At 37.5% G+C, this 25,346-nt stretch overlaps 1 protein-coding gene across 1 annotated transcript in view; it reads right to left on the bottom strand.

Moving 5' to 3' along the window:
• LOC311083609 (uncharacterized protein) overlaps positions 1–20,986 on the bottom strand; it is a 27,624-nt gene extending 6,638 nt beyond the window's left edge. The window contains exons 1-7 of the mRNA XM_084115282.1: positions 20,879–20,986; positions 18,722–19,602; positions 15,855–15,944; positions 8,967–10,907; positions 8,667–8,840; positions 5,862–6,035; positions 4,496–4,657 (exon numbers count right to left, since the gene is read on the bottom strand). Coding sequence (XP_083971408.1) covers positions 4,496–4,657; positions 5,862–6,035; positions 8,667–8,840; positions 8,967–10,907; positions 15,855–15,944; positions 18,722–19,548 — 3,368 coding nt within the window. The 5' untranslated portion in view covers positions 19,549–19,602; positions 20,879–20,986. The remainder of the gene's footprint in view (positions 1–4,495; positions 4,658–5,861; positions 6,036–8,666; positions 8,841–8,966; positions 10,908–15,854; positions 15,945–18,721; positions 19,603–20,878) is intronic.
• Positions 20,987–25,346: the final 4,360 nt, after the last annotated feature.

Genomic DNA, 25,346 nt, shown 5'->3' on the forward strand with positions numbered 1-25,346 from the left:
TTCCGTGTGTCGGGCCAGTGAAAGACTGCATAAGATTAAAAGAGTCAATAAGATTAAGAAAATCCTTAGACATAGGTCTGGATTCGCAGCAAAAACGTCCTTCTTGCAAAGGAACGATTCGAGCGGCGTCTTTTGTTCCTGTTTTAGATAAAAAGCCAAGTCTAACTCGTTCATTGTAGCGGCCAAAGCCGTTTCAAACAACTGGTGTTCATCCATAGCCATCTTGCAATGTTTACTAATGACTTCGACGTCACATGCGCTGTCGTCATCTCGCCTCTGGCCCGCCTATATCAGATAACCCGATGTGATTGGTGCAGCTCAGATCGAGGGGCATATTTAATGAGCATCATTACTCGACACCAGAGTAACTCGCTGAGCAAATTCAACTTGTGCTCTCGCGAGAACTCTGGATTACCAGGGTAGAGACGAGCTCCAGTTCACGAGCAATGCAAGTTATCCCGCCGGCACCTCCATGTCCTGATTATATTGTCTGCTATATTTGCTATATTTAATCTCATTTATTAAATCCAGGCAATTGGTTGATGAAACATTCATTAAAATTAAGATACAAATTATACAAAACGAAATTCACTTTAAAGAAAGGCTTTATACAAAACAAAACTTAATGAAGTGGTCAAAATTATGTCTCCCGATATATTGCGCATCTTATGATCCTATCTCATGCTGTTCACTTTTCATATAATCAACATAGATGAAATAAAAAAAAAAATATTATTTAAACATAAATATGAAACTAAATACATTTTCTTTAATGGCTACAACACGTAGGCCTACAGTACAGAGAAATTTAATGTCAGAGTGGAATTTGAACGAATGCGTTTTACAGTGAGCATGAGGGGCAGGGTTGCGTTTTTCCAATCAAATAATTCCCAGTGATCATCAAATATTATTTTTGCTTGAAATGCCCATCCCTACAAAATACGAAATGTCTTAATCAGACAACAGACAAGCATCATAGCATGAGAGAGAAAATATAAAGAAATAAAAAAGTCAAATAAAGAAATAAAATAAAACCACATTCAAGTAAATAATAACTAAAGAGATAAAGAGGCTCAGTAGGTTCTGCAGCATGAACACAAGCATGTAGTCTGCAGTTGTTGTTGCTGTTATGTGACTTGCGGTGTCTGACTAGGGTCGACCCGTGGGGTGATGACATCATCGTTTCACAAAATATACGGATTGGCTGTACACACGAAAACGCAAGGGTGTCGTTTTCAGATTTCTCCACTCTGGGATCCGGTTTAAAAAAATAGCGGTTTCAGTCTCCCAAAATGCCGGATCTGTCTGGATGAAACGCTGATAGGCCTACAATAAAACAATTTTTACATATAACCTACAGCTAAACTCTGTGTGGACAGCAGTGTTGGGCAAGTTACTGAAAATTAGTAATTAGTTACAGTTACTATTGTTGTATTATTTATTTATTTATTATTATTATATTGTTGTTGTCAAATTTTAACTCGCACATTCTCAAAAAAATGGTTGCATATGTCGACCATTTTGGCCGCAGTCTGGAGCCCTGCAGTGGTTCTCAAACCTGTCCTGGAGTACCACTATTTTGAGACATTTTGATTTTGACACCTGATTCAACTCATGAGCTCATTAGTAGAGACTGCAATACCTGAAATGGGTGTGTCAGATATAGGGAGACATACAACATGTGCAGGGCTGGTGGCACTCCGGGACAGGTTTGAGAACCACTGCTTTAAATCGTTTACTATACTTAGGATATTAATATCCATAGCAATTAATACCCAGTTATGGCCCATTAAAATGATCACTGGTCAATTCATTTGATCAGTCGTAAAACAGTGATTCCTTTCAAATTTCCTACAAAAACCACAGCATGTGAGTGAAGCAGTGTGACGCTCCGCTCAATATTCGACTCTATGCCAGTGCGCTCGCTCAATCACTCACGGCCCAAGCGAACGATCCACTCATGTACCACTCACTCACACCAGTAAAACTACCTTCGCTCAAATCCCACTCTGGCATGAAATTGATCTGTATCTGTATTATGTTTTTGTTTGTAATGAATTTCTTGAATAAATGTCTCAATTACAGATGGCCTATAGATAAAAGTTATGATATTTGTGGTTTTAAACCAATCTATTGTATAAAGTGCTGTATAAACAATCGAGACATGACTTGACTGCAGAATTGCAGAGCTGGTGCAATCATATCCACGTCGCTGTGATCAGATGCTTTCTTTACTAATGATTTCTCATCACTGTGTTTTTGTTGTGTTTGTTATTAAGAGAAAAGTGCAACACATTTTAACATATTCATCTAAATGTTGCTCTCAGCAGCATCTGTGGTGTCGGGATGTTCACTAACAGTTTACTACTGAGAAGGTATTTCAAACTTCGTATTACCCCTAAGCAAAGCACAAAAAAGGAACTATGCTATTTGCTATCTCAGTTTCTCCACACTCACTTTCAATTTATTCTCCATCTTTGTTCTAAACTTAGACGTCTACAGTGTCTTTATGTACAAGGTGTGCAACTTCATTAAAACAATATTTTAATTCTATAGCCTTAGATCTATTGCTTATTTCACAAATTCTTGAAACTCATTGGTTCTTGTGGAAGCTCAAACGTTCTGCGTAACACACGAGAATGAACCTCACTGAGTCTTGCCAAAGCTCAAATGTGCTATTAATACAAGAATGAACCTCAATGGCCCTTTCCAAATTTCAAACGTGCTGCGTAACACGAGAATGAACCTCACTGGTTCTTGCCGAAGCTCAAACGTCCTGCAGAAACTACAGCAATCAGTTACAATGACACATTTTTTAACACCTCATGGACAACCACAGAAACAGAGCTACACTGTCTTCCAGAAACACAGAGAAATGAAAAATCAGCACATGTCTCTCAACAATGGTGGCAATATTTTTAAACAAAATATTTTATATTTATTCATACTGCTGTGCATGCTGGGAGTTTTATACAATCCTGGAACCCAGAATCGCATTGCGACATGAAACTTTTGATTGTCACCATTGTTGAGATTCATGTGCTGATTATTGATGTTGATGTCTGTGTCTAAGTCAAGGAGGAGTTTGAAATGTTTTAATGCACTCTATTATTTCAATATCCTTCATAATAAATGTTTACAGAAACATTGCTGGATTTCATGTTGTAGATTCACAGATATTTGATTAATAAATATTAAATACCCATAAATGCAAAGCTTATACACAGGAAGAGAACATTGAATCAGATGTCCAGCAAATACTGATCTCCATCATGGTGACTACAAACTTTATTATATTCAATAAAACATCAACAACTAAATATCTGTTAATTCTCAACAATAACTTTTGTACATGTATGAAGGAAATAATGTTAAACTGGTTTGTAAACTGGTTTCACACTCAGTGGCTGGAAGTCAGTTGTAGGTCTTGTGTTTCTCTTTTTTCTGTTCTTGTTTCTCTGTCCTTCAGTGATTCTGCTAATCAGGTGTTCATCAGCGTCTGAATTCACTCACTTCTTTTTATTCACTCTGTCAAGTGGACTATATTAGTGAACTAATGTAGGGAACAGTGATTGAGGGTATAGGGTGTGATTGGTATAACTGCCTCTGAGTGTCGATTTTGAGCACTGTTAATTCACAGTATATTCCTGTAGGCTATTTTTGTTTTCTACGGTATATTACTGTTTTATTGGAAAATGGTATGAAATTGTCAGAATTTTACCTTTTTTTTTACAGCAAGGGTTAACAGTGTGCGTAACACAAGAATAACTCTCACACATTCTCACACATCAAGCAAGCATGTCTAAGCTTCCGTTTAACATAACTGATGTGTGCGTTGATGAATTTTATATGTGAATAAAAGAGTCAACTTAATCTGTTCATCATATAAAGCAATCATGACTCTTCAGAAAATTTGGATTAAATTAAATTCAAACAGATTAGTTTAGTGGAAAATGGTATGAAATTGTCAGAATTTGGCCTTTTTTTTTTACAGCAAGGGTTAACAGTGTGCATAACACGAGAATGAACCTCATTGGTTCTTACGGAAGCTCAAACGTGCTCCGTAACACAAGAATAACTCACATCACACATCAAGCAAGCATGTCTAAGCTTCCGTTTAAAATAACTGATGTGTGCATTGATGTTTTTTTTATATGTGAAAAAAAGAGTCAATTAAATCTGTTAATCATATAAAGCGATCATGTCTCTTCAGAAAATTTGGATTAAATTAAATTCAAACAGATTAGTTTCACAATCTCTTTATGAACTTTTTGAAGCGTTGAAGTGGTAGCACTGTCAATGAAAGGACAGAAATATCTCAGATTTTATTAAAAATGTCTTCATTTCTGTTATGAACATGAATGAAAGTCTTACAGGTTTGGAACGATATGAGGGTGAGAAAATAATGACAGAATTTTCATTTTTTGGTAACTAACCCTTTAAAAAACAAAACCAATCACAATAGACAGGATTGTTGTTATATTACTTAACATACTTGAGTTTGTCCAGATGGTTGAGAGTATCAGAGAGCAGCTTCAGTCCTGATTCTCCTGGGTGATTGTAGCTCAGATCCAGCTCTCTCAGGTGTGAAGGGTTTGAACTCAGAGCTGATGCCAGAGCAGCACAACCTTCCTCTGTCACCAAACACTGAGATAATCTATAACAACAGTAAGTGTCCATGTTAGTGTGCTTCATCTACTGGTGGCCTCTGATTGATTTTAATGAAATCACAGTGTTGTAAAATGTGCAAATTATCAGCTACAAATTATCTTAAGGATCTAATTGTAAGTTATAATTTCAAAATAAAAAACTCTATTTTTACCCATAAAATCTAAAAGAATTAACCCTCTGGGGTCGACAGACATACCTGTACCTTTTGCTGGATTTTTTCACATAATAAAATACTGCCTTTTGATGGATATATTTCACATAATAAAATACTAATTTATGTAATTTATGATAATACGGTTATACAGCAATACATCATTCGAAACTGTAAAAAGTTTCCTTTCATTTGTGTCCACTTGCAATCAAAACAAAACAAACAGGATGTTTTCTGCCATCTCTGTGAACTTTTTTTCTGCAGTGCATCAAAAATGGAAAACAAAACTCTGCAAATATTTGTCACATAGACAAGAGTAATTGTCACGGCGCGCACACGAAAGGGTGAATTCCAAGTGCAGCTTTATTTTGGGTAATCCGTAATCATATCCACAAACAGGTAAAAGGTCATAATCCATGTAAATCAGTCCAAAACAAGAAACAAACAAATAAACAAACCAAGACAGACTCTGAGATGCGGGTGACACAATACAAGGACTCCAGACCAGTGACTTAAACAGGCAGGGTATAAATAGACAGACACTTAACAAGGTGAGTGGGAACAGCTGAGTGCAATAATCAAAGATGAGTCCAACAAGGATGATGGGGATTGTAGTTCATGAGTGAATGACACAGTGGGGGAAGAGGACCTCTAGTGGCTACCCAGGGAACATCACCCAGACATTGTGACAGTAATATATCTGTAGATACATGTAAGTGTCTACTTTTAAATGATCCTATTCAAAATGAAAACAAATATTCTCTGTTTATACAATCTGTATAAGAGAGAAAGATGTACGTGTCTCTCGTGTCAGCTTCCTGCAAATGTGAACATGCCTACAGACAGCGCACACTATTCATATGGTAATTATCTGAGGCAATTCATGCAAACTGAGTCAACACCCACATCAACTCAAACACGTTTCATCAGAATGATCAGATTCATTTACTTTAATTTTGGGATGCAGTGAGAAATAATCCTTGAATAAGTTTGCCACGATATGTCCATATGTGGTTATTTTTCACAGACCCTCAAGTACCTCAGTATGTTGAGTTGACAGTTTGGACTCCTCAGTCCAGTACAGAGCAGCTTCACTCCTGAATCCTGCAGGTCATTGTTACTCAGGTCCAGCTCTCTCAGGGAGGAGTTTGATGACTGTAGAATTGAAGACACAATTTCACAGCACTGATAGGTGAGCTTACAGTGTGCCAACCTAAACAGGGGAGAAATGAGAAACAAATCATTACAAAAACAATATTATTAATTCAGACTGGTGTTTTTAGTACACTGTATGCATTGTCTCATGTTTTTGAGAAAGGGTCTGCAAAGAACATGAATGTAAATGTACCAATATACTTCAAGGGAAATCGGTCTCCCCAGAAAACTATTTAAATCAATAATTAAATAACTTCAAATAACTTTGAAATAAATCAAATCGTTTGGGTACCAGACAGGAGTAGGCCAGTCAAAATTAACCCAGGATAGCACAAGTAAATTACCTGTTACATACAACAAAACCAAAAATGTTCACAAAGTCTGACTTTTTCTTTCTTTCAACATAAAAGGGTTTAAACACCCCTCAAATGACACAGTCAAAATTTGAAATAAAGTAAAAAAAAAATAAAAAAAACCCCAGTATATTCACATGTCCACATAAACACAAAAATGTGGGATGTGGTGAGAAATAATTTTAAGAACTTAGAAACTGAGAAAAGAACTTCCCTCAGAAAAAGAGCAAAACTGTGGTTTCGGTTATATTTTGAGGGACTTGATACATCCGAGGATATAATTTATGATGAGCAAGTTATTTATTTTTTACATTAGAAAACAGACTATTTTTTTTTTCATAAACATGCACTATAAAAAAGTGAACGTGCAGTTGTTACTTTAAGGAGGTATTTCTAACTGTTTTTACCTACTAATTCTGATTTTGTTGTTGTAACCTAATTTAATCAGGTTATGTAACATGAAACAAGGGAATGCTGTTTTAACTTAACTGAGTTACATTGACCCAGTATACAATTTCCAATAAAGCTCAGGATGGACACATTCAACACATGCGCACTATGACTGCACCAGACCTATAAAGGGCAGTATAGTCATGACTCGTTTCCACTACAGAAAATCTGCTCTGAATGACAAAGGAGGAGAAAAGGTTTGTGTTTTGCCTGCTCCTTGTAATCAGCAGATTTTGCTTCAATGAGAAATTGTGATTTGGGTTTATTATACACATTATTTTGCATTAAAGTGAAAATCACAATTGACATTATACAACAAACATACACTCTGTGTACACTCATACAATTATTATTATTTTTTGCCTCTTGTTCTGTTTAATTAATTAAAATGAGCTAAAGTAACACAATTTAACTTAAAGCATCGTAAGCCTAAATAGACCGTAGAGCCATTGCCGCCAACTTGGAAAAATATTCACGCCCCTTATTTATTTTTTTACATTTTGTCATGTTGCAACCTTATGCTAGGGCTGGGCGTTAAATCGATTTTATCGATTAACTCGAATGTGTAGTTTACTTCGACTTGTTTGAATGAAAATCGGTTTTCTCTTTAACATCCGCCGACGCTCCCCGCTGGGCTCCCGTAGTTCCGAACTATATACAAACTATACACAAACAACATGGCAAATGTACAAGACCGCAGCAGCACAAGCACACCAGCCAAAAACATTTACAAACTGAATCCGCAGGGCTGCCAACTCCCACGAATTCACCGTGAGACTCACGTAATTGTCACTTTTTACATGCTCTCAACGCCACACATATAGGGTGACCACCATCAAACAAACCAAATGTGAGACGATTACTAAGTTTGTGTGGGGCAATGTGGGACATGTTACCAACACTAAAACATAACCTGAAACTGTTATATCAGAATCAGAATGAGCTTGATTCGCCAAGTGTGCGCAAACACACAAGAAATTTTGCATAAGGATGTAGTGTAATGACGCCCAGTTCCAGGAATGCACTAATATTTTGTTGGTAGTACCAGTTTATAACAATTATTAGTTAACACTAAGTTGTCAACACTTCGGAAAAAATAATAATTCGTCGTTACACTACATCCTTATGCATCGCTTTCTGTCAGGACTTTTACGTGCTTTTCTCAACTCACTGAAGTGACGTCGGTGTCCGGGTTAGCAGTAGCATGAGCCGTCAGGCAAGTGTTATTTAAATAAACCACTGATGTACTTACAAACTTTCCAATGCCTTGTTTTATGAGTACAGAACCTATTTGTACTACTGTAAAAGTTTGGTACCATTTTGGGCATTATTAGTGGGGTAATTTACGAGATACAAATTTGGAGCCAATAGCGCCTGCACTAAGCCATTTGGCTGATATCTCTAAATAAGCTCTAACTTTAAAAATGTTCAACCAAGGGAAAAAAGGCTTCTCGGGGGGTGTTTGGCTCGATGTCATGGTGCAAAAGACCCTAGGTTGATTTTACTCTGAACCATCCCTTTAACTGTGCTAAAGCTCTGATTTCTAAGTGAACAATTCGACAACTACTGTTTACACATGTGAGGAGAGGGTATTACCATTTGTGTAAAGAGCTTGGCATTTTGAAGTATGTTGCTTTCCAAAGAGATTAAAGAGATTTTACAGTAATTTTGAATGTTGTACTTAATACAGAGAACTGTGTGTAGTGTTTTTTAATATGATATACAACTGAAAACTGAGTGTAAAGCAGGAACTGTAGTGGCAATTTTGCAGCCTTGTATAAGGATTTGGTACATTAGAGTTTTTAAGTGTTGGTGATTGCATTTCAAGTTCCAATTAAATATATAAACAATTGAGAAACTGTAATTAATAAATGTGAAACACAAACCTCAGAACATTGAGTTGACAGTTTGGACTCCTTAGTCCAATACAGAGCAGCTTCTCTCTTGAATCATGCAGGTCATTGTTACTCAGGTCCAGCTCTCTCAGGGGAGAGTTTGATGATTGTAGAGCTGAAGACACAATTTCACAGTGCTGATCTGTGAGACTACAGTCTGCCAAACTTAAAGAATAAAGGATATTTGATTAAAAGGCATGCAGGTGACAAGACCAACTCCATCTATCATTGTGGGGGTATTATGTTAATATTTCAATTCAGTTGATATTATGTTCATATTTTCACACTCACAGAGCTTTTCTGCAGTTCCTCAGAGCAGGTAACAGTCTACTTCGACCCTCTTGTGATGATATGATCTTGTACTTTTTAGGGTCAAACTCATCCATCACCTCCTCTGACATCAGGATCATGTTTGCCAAAGTTGAACATTGTGCAAGAGAAAGACGTTTGTCATTTGTTCCGGATTTTAAAAATGCCTGCATTTCTTCAGCAATATAATTATTCTTCATCTCAATCAAGCAGTGTGACAGATTCATCCATCTTTCAGGGCTGACATTGTTTTTCTGACGTCGTCTGAGATTGTGGATTATTTTCTTGATGCTCTCTGGGTTGTTCTCTGTGTGAATCAGCAGATCCTGTAAGAGCCTCTGATTGGACTCCAGCGAGATGCCATGAAGGAATCGAAGGAAAAGATCCAGTTGTCCATTTTTACTCTTCAAAGCTTTATTTATTGCTCCCTTCAGAAACACATCCAGAGAAACATTTTCAGATTGAGTTCTGGACTTTCCTGTGAGGAACATTTTCAGAACTTCATTGTTTTTGTGTAAATAGCAGAAAAACACATACAGTGCTGCAAAAAACTCCTGAAAGCTCAGATGTACAAAACTGTAAACCTTCCTGTGATAAATCACAGATTCCTCCCTAAAGATCTCCGTACAAATCCCAGAATACACTGAGGCGTCAGTGACATCTATGCCGCTCTCAATCAGGTCCTCCTCATAGAACATCACATTGCCCTTCATCAGCTGATTGAAAGCTAGTTCAGCAAGTTTCACAATCACTTCTCTGTTGGACTGCAGGAGTTTCTCTGGATCTCTCTCTTCATACTTTTGGTTCCTCATATGAGTTTGAATGAGGAGGAAGTGTGTGTACATTTCAGTCAGAGTTTGAGGGATTTCTGCACTGAGATCTTGTTTCAGGATGTTTTGAAGCACAGTGGATGAGATCCAGCAGAAGACGGGGATGTGGCACATGATGTGGAGGCTTCTTGCTTTTGTGATGTGAGAGATAATTATGTTGGCTTGATGCTCATCACTGATTCTCTTCCTGAAGTATTCCTCCTTCTGAGGGTCATTGAATCCCTGAATTTCTGTCACACGTTTGATGTATTTGGAGGGGATCTGATTGGCTGCTGCTGGTCTGGTGGTGATCCAGATGAGAGCAGAGGGAAGCAGATCTCCTTTCATGAGGTTTGACATCAACACACCCACTGATGAAGACTCAGTCACATCAGAAACTTTCTCACTGTCTGAAAACATCAGTGTAATTCTGCTTTCATCCAGACCATCAAATATCAACACAACTGTACATTCATCATAAATCTGTGAGTCCAGATCTTGAAGTTCAGGATGAAAGTCCAGCAGAAGTCTGTGAAGACTGTACTGATGATCTTTAATCAAGTTCAGCTCTCTAAATGGAAGAACAAACATGAAATCTACATCCTGATTGGCTTTTCCCTCGGCCCAGTCCAGAATGAACTTCTGCACAGAGACGGTTTTTCCAATTCCAGCGATGCCTTTAGTAAGAACAGTCTTGATTTTGTCCTTATTCTCTCTTCTCTTCTCCTCATACCCTAGTTCAGGTGAAGGATCAAAGATGTCATTGCAGTTGATTGGAGTGTCTTGGAGGGTCTTGTAACTTTTCTCCATCTGTAGCACCTCATGTTCTTCATTCACTCCTTCACTCTCTCCCTCTATGATATACAGCTGTGTGTAAATCCTGTTCAGGAGGGTCTGATTCTCTTGTAGTTTGATTCCCTCAAATAAGCTCTCATACTTGTTCTTCATGCTGGTTTTGTGCTGGTCTTTGACTCTCTGCAGATCATCATGCACTGGCTGGTGTGAATCGAGCTGCAGGGCTGCTTCTGTGTCATGATGACTGATGTGTTTCTGACAGGAGGAGGATGTGCTGGTCTGACAGGACACATCTCTGATCTGGTCAGCTCTCCCACCACTGAAAACACATTTGTGAAAATAAAGAAAATAAACTGAGAAATTCCAAGAGGGTCCTCACACCATCGGTGCTCGGGCCCTAATAATTAAATATGTTTAATATGAAAATCATATCATATGAGTAGTATTTGCTCTTACAGGCAAATTTCCATCTATTATGACATCCTAATATCACACATGGAGTTTCTCAAGGTTCTGTTCTAGCAATGATATTTTTAACCCATCAGTGTTTCCCATTCATTAACTAGATTGTGGCGGCCCACCATAGTCTAATCTGTCCTGCTACAGTTTCATAATAAACCAAAAATATAACTAAACTTAACCATTAAAGTTCAGGTAGAATTGACACAATTTTGTCTTTGTGAAATTTGCACACTGATCATGGGTTGGAGCTCTTAAAAATCAGGCATGTGGGGGCAGATAATGACCTCCATATTTAAAGTAGGGAGACATCAAGTTTTCATTAGTCAAAATGTTAAAAAAAAAGAAGAAAAGAAGACAGAAGCCTAACATTTTTGGCATAAAATTTAAACCAGAAACCATTATTTTAAAATATCACAGAAGCACCGTCATGGAGAAAAAGCAGTTTTTATCTTAAATGATTACATGCAATTCATTTACAAGTAAATGATGACTGACGGCAGATGAAAAGAGACTGCAAATTCAGCTTGTTTCTGCATTTCCTTGTTGCACATAAATGTCCCCTTTGCCACTAGTGAAGCATTTGAAAAATCAGAGATTTTAAGTCTAAATAACCTGCCACCTTTCCTTTAGAAATAGAAAATCACAGATTTCCTGTAATCTTGATCAGCTGATGTGGATCCTGATTTTTTAAAAAGTTGTTTTATATACGTTTTATATAAATGCTTTATGTATATGCTTCATTGTCTGGTTTGAGCAGTCATGCATTTGTGTCATCAACATAAGATTACAAGTTTAGAGATAATCAGTCGATTCATAGGAAGTTATTATTGGCTGATTTATTGCAGATCGATCAGTGTATCCTTACAAACCACTTACATTTATATATTTAAAATACTGGAATGAGCAAAGATTTTGTGGCACCTCCAGCAATTTGTCATGACAACCAGATTGGGAACCAGATTATGAAGATATTATTTACTTACAGTACATGGTGTCAGTCCAAATCAGACCTGTAGAGATGCACACACTGCACAGGCACCAATCGCTAGTCTCATCGACGCCTCAAATGTCATGTAATACCCTTCCTCAATCCACACTATTTCTCACGATTTAATTAGCGATGTTTATTGTCAGAAAAGAAAAAGAGAGATCGATGTCCCCATCACTGTGTTTGTGTGGGCTATGCCACCCAATTGAATCAGCAGTGGAGAGTGTGTGCTGCCGTGAGGTGAACGCGTTTTTGGAGTTTAGTGGAACAGCTCGACCTGCGACTGGCTGATCTGACGTGCCTGAAGTGAACCCGTTTGTTTTGCGAATAGCTTATTCACATTTCAGGCAGGATCACGGTCCCCTTGAAGTCAGCACACACGAGTACAGGGTTCTCAAGTTTTATCAAAAGCTTGGAGTGAGATCACATGCGGTTAGGGGAGGAGCCCTAATGGAGCCCCGCCCCCGCATGTCCCCGCCCCCCAATTTTACCCATTGTTCATAATTAACCAGCACAAATTGAAATTATAACAATTGGTAAATCTGATAAATGACAGAGCAATTCATCACATCAAATATACTATTTAATGTTATATTTCAAATTACAAATATAGAAAAATATAACAAATTGCCCAAACAGTTTGGAAAAAATCTTTTTGCATTTTGAATGGGTCTAGTCGAAATGGTATAATGATTTATTGTGTGGTGGGACATTGTGAACAAATTACATATTAGAGTATTAAGGTGTGTGTTTGTGTGTACACAAGAGCAGGGCTGGACTGGGACAAAAAAAATCGGCCCTGACATTTTGGTCCAGACTGGCCCACTATATGATCATAAACACCACCCATCTTTGCACGCCCTTAAATATATGCATACCATCTCCTATTCCTTAAAACCACTAATGCCATTTAATGAGTGAGTATAGGAACGAGTGTGAGTTAATAGATGAAATAAGTAAAAATTTGCCATTTATTAATACAGTTGAACTATACTCCACAGTGATGAATCCTAAAACAAGCTATAAGCTGCATTGGCATAGCAATACCAGTGATTCTTGGGTAAAACTGTGGTGGGTGGACCTCGGTCCTTCTAGGGGGGTTTGGGGGCATGCCCCCCCCCCCCTGTGAGAAAATTTGGTGCATTTTAATGTTAAATCCATCAATCTGGTGCACTTTGAGAGTTCAAAATTAAAAGCTCATATTCAGTGTGCAAATTAAACAAAGAAAAATTGAAACCTCTTTTAGTTACAGTGTCTATTTACATTACACCTACTACATAATAATAGTTATAATATTAATCCTATGACAGTAATAGCCATATTTTGTAAAAACAAATGCACTAAAAAATAAAGGAAACTTTCATAATTAGATTTGTAACGTTATCTATTTCTTTACTTGAAAGTACGGTGACCGGGAGGGGACATGTTCGGTTCACTTATTTTTGTCGTGGCCACAACATATAAACTCGTGGGAACGTGATATTAAGTAGTGGGAACGTCATATTAAGTCGTGGCCACGAGATCGTTTTGTTGAGGTAACGACATCATTATGTCGTGGCCACGCGTTGAGGGAGCCACAGCGGCCAATACTGTAACTGTACCATAGACTGGGCTACAGCAGAGATGGAGATGACAGGAGAAATAACATTTTACTTTAAAATAGGAATGTCATATAAAGATATAGTGCAGTCTTTGGAATTAAGAAATGAGTATGTTATAAGTGAAAGACACATGAAGCGCATTCTTAGACTTTTTTTGTCGCACGCATATTTAGGGACTGTCTCAAAATTGCATGCGACATTGGCATAAACGTTTCTAACTTCAATAGCATTTGAAGACAATGACTTACAGTCATAAAACCAACTGTACATTGTTCACCCAGGTCTCATGTATGATGCACACCTTTTATATTTTTGATATCCATGACAATAAACTGTAAAAAACCATATGCAAATATTGCTATGTATTTCACTACTGCCACATACCTGACACCTATATGAACAATGCACAGTTGGTTTTATGACTGTAAGTCATTGTCTTCAAATGCTATTGAGCTTTAAATATGGTCATATTCTGTATATGATCCCATACAGTAGTGAAATAGGCCTACATAGCAATATTTGCATATGATTTAGCAGTTTATTGTCATAGATATCAAAAATATAAAAGGTGTGCATCATACATGAGACCTGGGTGAACAATGTACAGTTGGTTTTATGACTGTAAGTCATTGTCTTCAAATGCTATTGAAGTTAGAAACGTTTATGCCAATGTCGCATGTTATTTTGAGACGGTCCCTAAATATGCATGCGACAAAAAAAGTCTAAGAATGCGCTTCATGTGTCTTTCACTTATAACATACTCATTTCTTAATGCCAAAGACCGCACTATATCTTTATATGACATTCCTAATTTAAAGTAAAATGTTATTTTTTGTTATTTTTTCTCCCGGTCACCGTATGAAAGAGATAAGCACATGATCTTTTATTTTGACGCAAACTGCATCAAGCTTTTATTTTGGTGGAAAACATGGTTTACAAACGCCTCTCATTAAATTTCTAGTGAATTGCGGTAATCGTCAAATATGCAGATGTGGAAATAATCTGTAACTGGGTTATGGGTTCCTACACTCATGACATGGCCTAATGTTAAGTGTTTTGAAAGTAGTTCTGCTTACCGCGGATTCTACACTCACTCATCTCTCTCCTGATCCTCCTCACATCATCATCATCACAGGAGCTGATGAAGGGCAGAAAACATACTGTATATTTTGACACAGTTTACAGCGTCTGCTTTAAGGGCCTGGTTCTATTTTTTCATGCTATTTCTCTGCACATTCCTTGCGTTTCTTCTCCATCTCGCTGACTATTTTGACAGATACACACTGACACTGCTGCACGCTGGCTCACTCGTTTAAAGTTGTGATTGGGCCAGCCCAGTGTCAATCAAGAAAAGAACCAATGGGCCGCTGATCTACGTGTTTCATGGACTGGTCTGTCAGAAGAAAAAAAACTAACGCTGACTTTTTTTGACCAATGCATTACACCAGCACAAACCCAGCGCGTTCGCACAATGTTGTTGGTTACCTAGTAACGAACGTACGGTGCGTGCGCCTCGTACACAACGTTATATAAAGCTTGCAGGACAATTTGGTTGGCATTGCCTTTTCAGCGTGAGAAATACATGGTGTGGCGTGTGAGCGTGTGAACTGGTTGAATTGCGTGTGTCTCACGGCCAATGCGTGAGACTTGAGAACCCTGCGAGTATGTTTACAGTTGAGTTATTTTATCCATAATTTTTTTTAATCAAAAAAACAAACAAACAACTTTTCTGTAGTTGTGCAAGGCATCTATAGCTATGACTATGCCGGTAACTCTACTAGTGAGTTCCTCTTATGACGTCACGCCCCATCTAGTGGAAGGGAGAGGGAGTGCTTAAAACCACTGTTAAAAGTGGCAAATTTTCATATTATATTCAGCATTTTGGTATAAAAAACAATGGTGGGCGGTTCTTATCTTTATGTTTAATAAACACATTGCATTATCTGCGTGAAAAATTTAACCTGCAATTTACACTTTAAAGGATAATTGTCAATATAACACTGATGCAACACATGTAACAAAACTCATTCCTGTGTAAATGGAGGTCTAACAGAGAAATAAGAAAACACTATTTAACAATTCCTTTCTTTGCATCTTGACTTCCACTTGTTAATTGTTATACTTGTTAAATAACTTTAGCCATATGAAATGTAAAATTTTCTGAACCTTTGTGCATTCTGTGTTCATGTGTCTCACCCTACATGATGATACTCACAGAGGGTCAAAGGTCACTGCTCCATCACTGAATTTTGTGGCCTTCATGGTCAGACAGCTGGATAGTGGAGAAGCTGCTCTCTTTCTTTTCCTGTTGTTGATAATGAGAAATAAACAGAAATATTTCAAATAGTTTCCATGCAGATTATTTGTCTGCTTCATTAAATTAACCGTCAATACTTCTGTAATTTATAGAGCAGTATTTGTATTAGTTTTAGAGAGAAAACATGTTTTATTAATAGTAGGGTACAACAGGGCTAAAGGCCACCGGGGTAAAAGCTGCATTTGATTTTATTATCCTTTAAACCACTAGATGGCACAAAAACTTTCCTAAACATCCACGTTTCACATGGAAATTTGGCGGATTCTTGGCGTTATCACGGACAACAGCGCTTTAATTAGCCATTGAGAATCGCTAAAATTATTATTATATATATTTAGAGATAAACGTCTTGTTAATGATTTTCAGTTTTGTTCAAGGTAATTAATCCAACAGTTTTTCTGAATAATATGTAAAGTTTGACCCTACTGTTGGGGCAAAAGGCACAATAATTAACATTATAATTAATAGCTGGCTGACTTTTCCATTTGTTAACATGACATGGTTAGATTCAGATGTTTAATAATACATTTATAAAGTGACATTAACCATATGGTTCCCCCATATTTATATTAGGAAACAATCATATTTAAAAATATGATATTAATCATTTTATAATAAATGATCACAATTATTGTTATTACTGTAAAGCCAAAAATATGTTTTATGGAATCTCCTTCAAAGCTTTCAGAATCTTTAGTTTTAAAAATGTAATAGTTTTTAAATATTATTGTTTTTAAAATGAAATTAATTTTAATGACAGTTTATTTATTAAACAAAATCTCTGTTTGGATTTAAATAGGCAAAAGAAATTAAAGCTGTTTTATGAAAGACATCATGTACTGTACCAGTGCCTAAGATAACAAGAGTTCTCACACTACAGACCAATTGCTTTAACAGTGCAGTTGATGAAGGTCTTTGAGAGATTAGTATTAAACCATATTAAGCAGGTAATGAATGCTGCTGAGGATAAACTACAGTTTGCCTATAAAACTGGTGTTGGGGTAAATGATGTAATTATTTCTCTCTTACACAAATCACTAAGTCATTTAGAGACTCTGGATAACATCGTCAGAATTACATTCTTTGATTTCTCGAGTGCATTTAATACTATACAGCCTTCACTGCTTAAATGTAAGATGGAGAATGATGGAGAACATCAGAGTATTGTCAATTGGTTAACTGACTATCTCCTAAACAGACCACAGTATGTGAGAATGCATGACTGTGTGTCTCAAGTAGTGAAGTGCAGTACTGGAGTCCCTCAAGGAAAGGTTTTAGCTCTTTTGTGCTTACTTTTTTATACAGTACATCAGACTTTCAGTGCAACTCTGAAACCTGTCACCTCCAGAAATGTTCTGATGACTCAGCAATTGTTGACTGTATAACAGACCATGATGAGGGTGAGTATCGGGAGCTATTTGAGTGTTTTGTGGATTGGTGTGAGATAAACTGTGACTATTATGTATATTAAAAATAAAAGTATTACAATGTAAAATATTAATATTGTGTACATAAAGATATGATGGATTCCGGCTTGTCCCGTAGATGTTCTGCTTACACGCTTTAACCTTGCGCACGGGCAGATCCGTTTGCTCTCATGAGACGCGTTCAGTTTTTCCGTTTGCAAATTGGACCATCTAAATAGCGAATCCTCCATGGCGCGAGTGCAACTGGCTTTTAAAGGGAATGGGAGATGAGACTCTGATTGTTTTTTTTGCACCTTACGCCCAAAACACTCCCATTACTCATTAAGAGAATAGGGACAAACCTTTTAGACCATGTGCCGCACGCCGACCACTTTTTCTGTCGTTAAACTAGCAAAAATAAATTCGGATATGCCCTAAGTGCACTAGCGCCGTGCGCTTTAGACCATGCGCTTAGATCATTTTCACACATGAATCGGCTCCTCTGAGTCCAGATCTTAATTCATTGAAAGTCTTTGGGATGTGCTGGAGGAGACTTTACACAGTGCTGGACTCTTGCATTAACAATACAAGATCTTTGCCAACAATTAATGCACCTCTTGATGGAAATAAATGTTGTGATGGTATTTCCATCAAGAAAAGCATCAAGAGCATACATTTTTGTTAACTGTAATAATTGGCAAACTATAAACTTATTAACAGTGAATCAGTCAATTCATTGTTATAAGTGGATTAATCAGTTGACTTTCAATGTTGACAGTTTTTTCTATTTTATTAAATTAGTCAATATTAGTCAAATTAGTCAAAGCACTGGTTAAGTGAAGCAAAGAAGAAGAGCATTAAAACAAAAGCAATATAGAAGAATCATAACTAATATTTGTGTCAGCCATTGATGTTTATTTACTATTTTGAGGAGCTACTTTAGAATATCTTAACTGGAACGGACCACTAACTTTTTCATTTTATTTATATTTATTGCAAGTTCAGTGTAGAACTTTTTCTTCACAAAAAGTATTTTAATTTAAGCTACTATAACTTTGTTTTATTTTTACTTAAATTGTTGCTTTCTTTCACTTCATAAATAAAATACTATGTGTCTTCTATTAAAAGAGGCCAGTGGTGAAAAGTGTTCATGAGTTTTTAAATCACCAAATGGAGTTTGAATGTTGAATGGAGTTCACCTTTTTACCCTTTATTTTTAATAACCATTTGTGCAACCATACGCACACGTGTTTGTGTGTTATTGGCAGTGTTGTAGTTTTCGGAGCGATCAGAAAAAAATAATATCTTGTCTAGGGCGCCAACAGAGTCCGGACTGGCCCTGAACTTTATGATACTCACACAGGGTCAACGGTCACAGACGGTCCATCACTGAACACAGGGGGCTTTTGCATGGATCTGTTACTCTTCATGGACACACAGCTGAATCCTGAAGATGGTCCATCACTGAACACAGGGGGCTTTTGCATGGAGTTGTTACTCTTCATGGACACACAGCTGAATCCTGAAGATGGTCCATCACTGAACACAGGGGGCTTTTGCATGGATCTGTTACTCTTCATGGACACACAGCTGAATCCTGAAGATGGTCCATCACTGAACACAGGGGGCTTTTGCATGGAGTTGTTACTCTTCATGGACACACAGCTGAATCCTGAAGATGGTCCATCACTGAACACAGGGGGCTTTTGCATGGATCTGTTACTCTTCATGGACACACAGCTGGATACTGGAGATGGTCCATCACTGAACACAGGGGGCTTTTGCATGGATCTGTTACTCTTCATGGACACACAGCTGGATACTGGAGATGGTCCATCACTGAACACAGGGGGCTTTTGCATGGATCTGTTACTCTTCATGGAGACACAGCTGGATACTGGAGATGGTCCATCACTGAACACAGGGGGCTTTTGCATGGATCTGTTACTCTTCATGGAGACACAGCTGGATACTGGAGATGGTCCATCACTGAACACAGGGGGCTTTTGCATGGATCTGTTACTCTTCATGGAGACACAGCTGGATACTGAAGATGGTCCATCACTGAACACAGGGGGCTTTTGCATGGATCTGTTACTCTTCATAGAGACACAGCTGGATACTGGAGATGCTGCTCTCTGAGTGTGAACAGACGCCTCCTCCTCTCTATCCTCACACACACTCATTTTACAGGAAGTTTCTCCTTCTCTTCCTCCTTGAAGAGAGACTTGATTCCAGACCTGTATGTGGACACAGAGAACATCCACAAAACACAATATTTGCTTATGCAATCGCTCTTAAAAAGTTTGGGGTCAAAAATGACCCCAAAGACCTTAAGTGTTGTCCTTTTTTAGGAGTGATTAAGGGTTAAGCACAGCAGTCATTCTACATCACTTACCGATCAAATAAGGCTTTGGCGGCCGCCAAAAAAAAATTCAATGCAGGAAAACCCCTGGATTGGTTATATAACGTTGGATATAATGATGGTCCGGCCATCGCGTATCAGCGCACATAAGGTACACACTATGAAGTAATTTGCAAACGTTTTTTAAAGAAATGAAAACAGGTCGCACCACAACCATTATTTGCACTCGCACAAATGCTCCCAAATATGTTTTTAGGTCGCACAGATTAAATTTCAGGAGCATATGCGACCAAAATGGTCGCAATTTCGAGTCTTGAATCACCCTCATATTGTTTCAAACCTGTATGAATTTCTTTCTTCTGCTGAACAGAAAGGAAGATATTTAGAAGAATATCAGTAACCAGGCAGTTTTTGGGTCCCATTGACTTCCATAGTAGGAAAAAAATATACTATGGAAGTCAATGGGACCCAAAAACTGTCTGGTTACTGATATTCTTCTAAATATCTTCCTTTCTGTTCAGCAGAAGAAAGAAATTCATACAGGTTTGAAACAACATGAGGGTGATTATATGATGACAGAATTTTCATTTTAAAAGTGAACTTCTCCTTTAAGGCCGGTTATGAATGTAATTTGATACTTATGACTGATTATGTTCAGCGCGTTCAGTTTGTTCACAGACGGTGTTTAAAATCTGCTGCAATCGATGAAAACAGTCAGAGAATGTTTCAGCTAGAAGTGTGTCCCCCGTCTGCTATCAGTGGCTCAAACCTCCGTTACTAACTCTAAAATGACGTTTTGGAATTAGCAACGGAGGCATAGGATTAGATGCGTAAGAAATTAGGCCTAGGCTACACACAAGAGCGTTTTAATGACAAAAACTTGACAAACGTCTTGAAATACATCATCTGAACAATGTTTCGAGGTGTGGTAACTGTAGTAGGCGGAATAACTGACTCCAGGCCGTTGAATTATTAGAAAAATAATGCACACACCAGAGACTCCGCTTTGCGTCGTGACCGCATTACCACCTCGGGTGTGCATTATTTTTCTAATATTTCAGCGGCCTGTCGTCAATTATTCCTTACATTAGGTCTGTTGAGACGCAAATACTCTATCGATATTACAGCTATGAAAAGTTTAACGAACTTACTGTCACATGTGAAGCGATTGCTGATTTTCTATCTTCCGAAATGGCGTCTTAAAGTCATCGACTGCTTTCGGTTTCAATGTGAGACGAGTAAACACCCAGCTCCTCCTCGAATGGATTCTTTTCACACTTCCGGGTAGAGTTGTGACGTACGCGAACGAACCGATTCTTTTGAACGGCTCATAAACATGACCGATGGGAGCCGAGTCGCGGCTGGAGGGGAGCCGTTCTGTCTGTCGTTCTTTTTTTCCCATGCGTGTTTCACACAGATGCACACAAATTAGCTACTCCGCGAGACAGAACAGTTAGGGGGAGGAGCGCACCCAGCACAGGGGTGCTACGTAGACATTTCCATTTTATTTATTCTAATTTTATCTACAGTATATGTCTAATACTTTAAATATTTTTTGTTATCTATCAAAATGTTCTTTTGTGATACTGTTCTCGTATATAAATTTTTCACTAAAAGCTGTTTTGCACAGACATTCATTGCAGCCCACTTTGTTATTGTTAATTTAAGACTTGAAGGGGCTGATGTCCTATTTGCAAAGTTTACAGTAGTAATAGTAGTAATAGTGGACTGTATGTAGACATTTCCATTTTATTTATTCTAATTTTATCTACAGTATATATTTAAAACTTTAAATATTTTTTGTTTTCTATCAAAATGTTCTTGTGTGGAAGTGTTTGTAGTAAAAGCTGTTTTGCACAGAAATTCATTGTAGCCGGCTTTGTTTTTGATGTTTATTTGTGAGTAGGTATTGTACGAATAACATAAGTCAACGTAGCTTTACACATACACACACTTTGTACTAAAGGTAAATCCAAAATAGTGATGTCACTGTCTAAGCAGAGGGATGTTGTGCAACCCTATGGAATATAGTCCACACATGACAAATGAGGTAATAATCAATATTTCAGAATAATTCAAACTCAGATATTGGTGTGTGATATCTGAGTTTTAATTATTTGACTACAAATCTCACCTCATCATTCCTCCCAGTGATTATTTCCAGGATAAACTGAGATGCCCCCAAGCTGGCTTCTTAAAACTGACTAAATATTTAAAAAGAGCCAAAAGAGCCGTTCTTTTGAACGGCTCTTTGAAAGGAACGGATCGCCAAGATCCGGATCCCCTCAAAGAGCCATAAATCCCATCACTACTTCCGGGTTTGGAACGAGGACACAAATTACAGCAGGGCCCCTTGTGTTGCGAGACCATATAAAAACAATATTTTTTACATTCACTTGCACAATTTTTATTATATAGAAGAGTTTGAAACAGCATTTGGGGATTAATTTGTTAATAGAAAGTCTATACACAAACAAAAATGCTATGTTTAGATTTTTGGTAAGAATTTATGTTGATGGTCCCATTCTGTTGACTAAGTAACTTTGCAACTTCATGTCAACTATCAGGCATTAGAGTGTTAGTAGACAGTTTGCTTAATATGTGCTATCACGTGTGCTATTATGTAGTAGAATTCACTGTTGTCAACACTGCTAACGTAAGTTAAAAATAAACAAATCTACATAAAGTCTCTAAACATAAGTTATTTTATTCGTCAATTAGTACTGTTGATAAATTGAGTAACATGTTGGATAAAAAAAGTGGGTTAACATCAGCAACAACATAGTAGGTAGCTGTCTCCTGTCTTATGTTTACTTTCTATTGCTTGTATGTTATGTATAGTTTTAATTAAGTGTTTTATTCTACTGTCTGTGAAGCACCTTGGGCAACGTCTGTTGTATTATGTGTGCTATATAAATAATAATAATAAAAAAACAAAAAAATAATAAAAAAACATCCTCAACATGTAAATGTAGTATTGAGCACATAAATCACAGAGGAAAGGTGAATTTTGTCTGGATGTTGCAGGAACAGATGAACGTGTGTGTGTTTATCCGGTGGAGAGTGGCTCATGAAGGCTTTGAGTGAGTATACTACAGAAATTAATAAAAAAAATCTAATTAAGTCTTTAATGGCCCTTATGAGCCCCTCCATCACTCCACCTGCCCTTATGAGCCCCTCCATCACTCCACCTGCCCTTATGAGACCCTTCATCACTCCACCTCCCCTTATGAGACCCTTCATCACTCCACCTCCCCTTATGAGACCCTTCATCACTCATCCTGCCCTTATGAGACCCTCCATCACTCCACCTGCCCTTACGAGTCCCTCCATCACTCCACCTGCCCTTACGAGTCCCTCCATCACTATGAGACCCTTGAGCATCAGCACCCTTGAGTGTTTGCTGTTGATACGAGCTTCACAGGGTTCTGTACTGGATCTCTGTATGAGGTGATGAGGCAGACGGTGCACTCAGGCAAGGATAGCCTCGATGTCCCTTTCCCATTCATGATCAGATCCCAGTCTGACTGCAGCAATGAGGGACATGATGGACAGCAGAGAGAGGTGAAGGTGGTTACGGTGGTCAGCGGATTCATCAGAATAAAGCCGCAGAATGAGAAGCGCTGTGTTGAGATGGCTGTAGGATGTGGGGTTCACCCTGTAAAAATGTGATTGTTAGAACAATAAGTTTGAATAAAGCTTTTTGTATCATGTGTTGTTGACTTGTATTATTTATTGTGATGGTTACGTTTATTCATTATTTTACTCATTTATTCATGTTTCATATTGTTGTCAGTAAATAAAATATAGTTATTTAATTAATGCATTCATTTATTGCTTGACTGAAAATTGAGACGTATTCACTTTGGCTGCAATTGTCTAGTGTATATTTAAGCATATCTATGTCATATGATAAAACAAATTACATTTTGCTTGTTTTACTAAAATATATAATTTTCAGTAAAAAAAAGTAATGTAATTTAGTATTGGTTTAAGTATATTTAGTATACACTTCATCAACATTAAAGCTCCAATATGTAGGAATTTTGTAATAAAATTTCCGAAAATAACTTGCACAGTGTGATATATTTCCTCCAGTTGTGTACTTACAATATCTCAAAAGTCTCCAAAGATTTTTTATTTCAGAGAAATTCCGATTTTAAATAACTGGCCGTCCCGGAAAAGAAATGTCGCGCCTCAGTGACGCAATGTCCGCTCTATCCTTTTTTCCGGTGTGGACCATGTGATAGGATATTCCACCACACCGGATTTTTTTTACATTTTTTTACAACAACTTTATTGAGGTTTTTTTTCTTATCACAATAAACAATAAAGACGTCTGACAAAGAATAAAAAAAGAATAAATAAAAAATATGACCCACCACACCGGAATATCGCATGGTCAAATGCGGAAGTGGTGGTTAAAGCGTTATAGCCATAGACTGTATGGTTATAGCTGTTATGGATCACGAACTCTTTGGCGAGTATTGAAGTGCCAACAAAACGAAAGCGTCCATATTCGGATACACACGGAGTCGCGGACTGTGTGACAAACGGAGGAATAAAACCCGGATAAATATCGGCAGGCGTTTTCGAGATGGAGAGAGCTGCGCGACTATCTTGGACTTGACAGAGACTCTGCTCTCGCGAGTGTATTGATAGACAGGTAAGACATGCAACTGTCAATAATAGCACTTATAAACAAAGTTATATTGCTCTTTGTACTTTGGTAAGGCTTTTTATCACGTGTGGTGACCGAGATTATGGCAGTACAATTAAATACAATCGGATATGTTGTTAAAAAATATATTTAGTCATTACTTGCAAATGTTCGTTCAAATTTACTTTTAGATATTGGTTTGAACACGTTAAACAACACGGCATTAACCATAAAAACGTAAAACTGCACAACATTAACCAAACAAATCATTTGACAAATAGCTGTATGTTGTAACGGGATAATATAGCATAAGTTAACATTTCACGTTCCTTGCAGTTCATTAATTATGATGACATAAAATAATACGATCAGACATACAGGTAATACAAAAACGAATAAATTACCTCATCCGTGATCATGATTCATTAATTCCATGTAGATATATCGCTAGATGGTGAAAACGCATTAAAAACGACATCTCCCATCGTCACCTCCTTCATAGCGTCATCAAGCTTCGCCTTTGTTATTGTTGGAAACTGCGCCCTCTTGTGGTCAAATACCAAAGTCGCATACTGGAGCTTTAAGAAATTTACAGATAGATTAATTAAACCTGTCGCTCATATATTATAAGTTGTTGCGCTTGTGATAACATCATAGGTCACATGATAATGTCAACATGGAAGATGTCCGGAATCCCCCGGAGCGCATTCATACTTAACATGATCAGGCTATAAAGTACCCAGCGCTGGTTAAGTACTTATTGAAATTAAGTACCTACTCAGTAAGTATGCGGTTTCGAACACAGCCTCTATGTGTTCATGGTTCCCAAAGTAACTCAGGTGCTCGGTTCAGACAAGTGTGTTCATTATAAATCAATACAGTAATATTAACACATGGTATATTCGTAAACTATTTCAGTGTATCAGTATATTCACATTGAAATGTCCAAATGAGGACAT

Source organism: Abramis brama, assembly GCF_963993115.1.
Source record: "Abramis brama genome assembly, chromosome: 1".
In the NCBI taxonomy this organism is placed as follows: Eukaryota; Metazoa; Chordata; class Actinopteri; order Cypriniformes; family Leuciscidae; genus Abramis; species Abramis brama.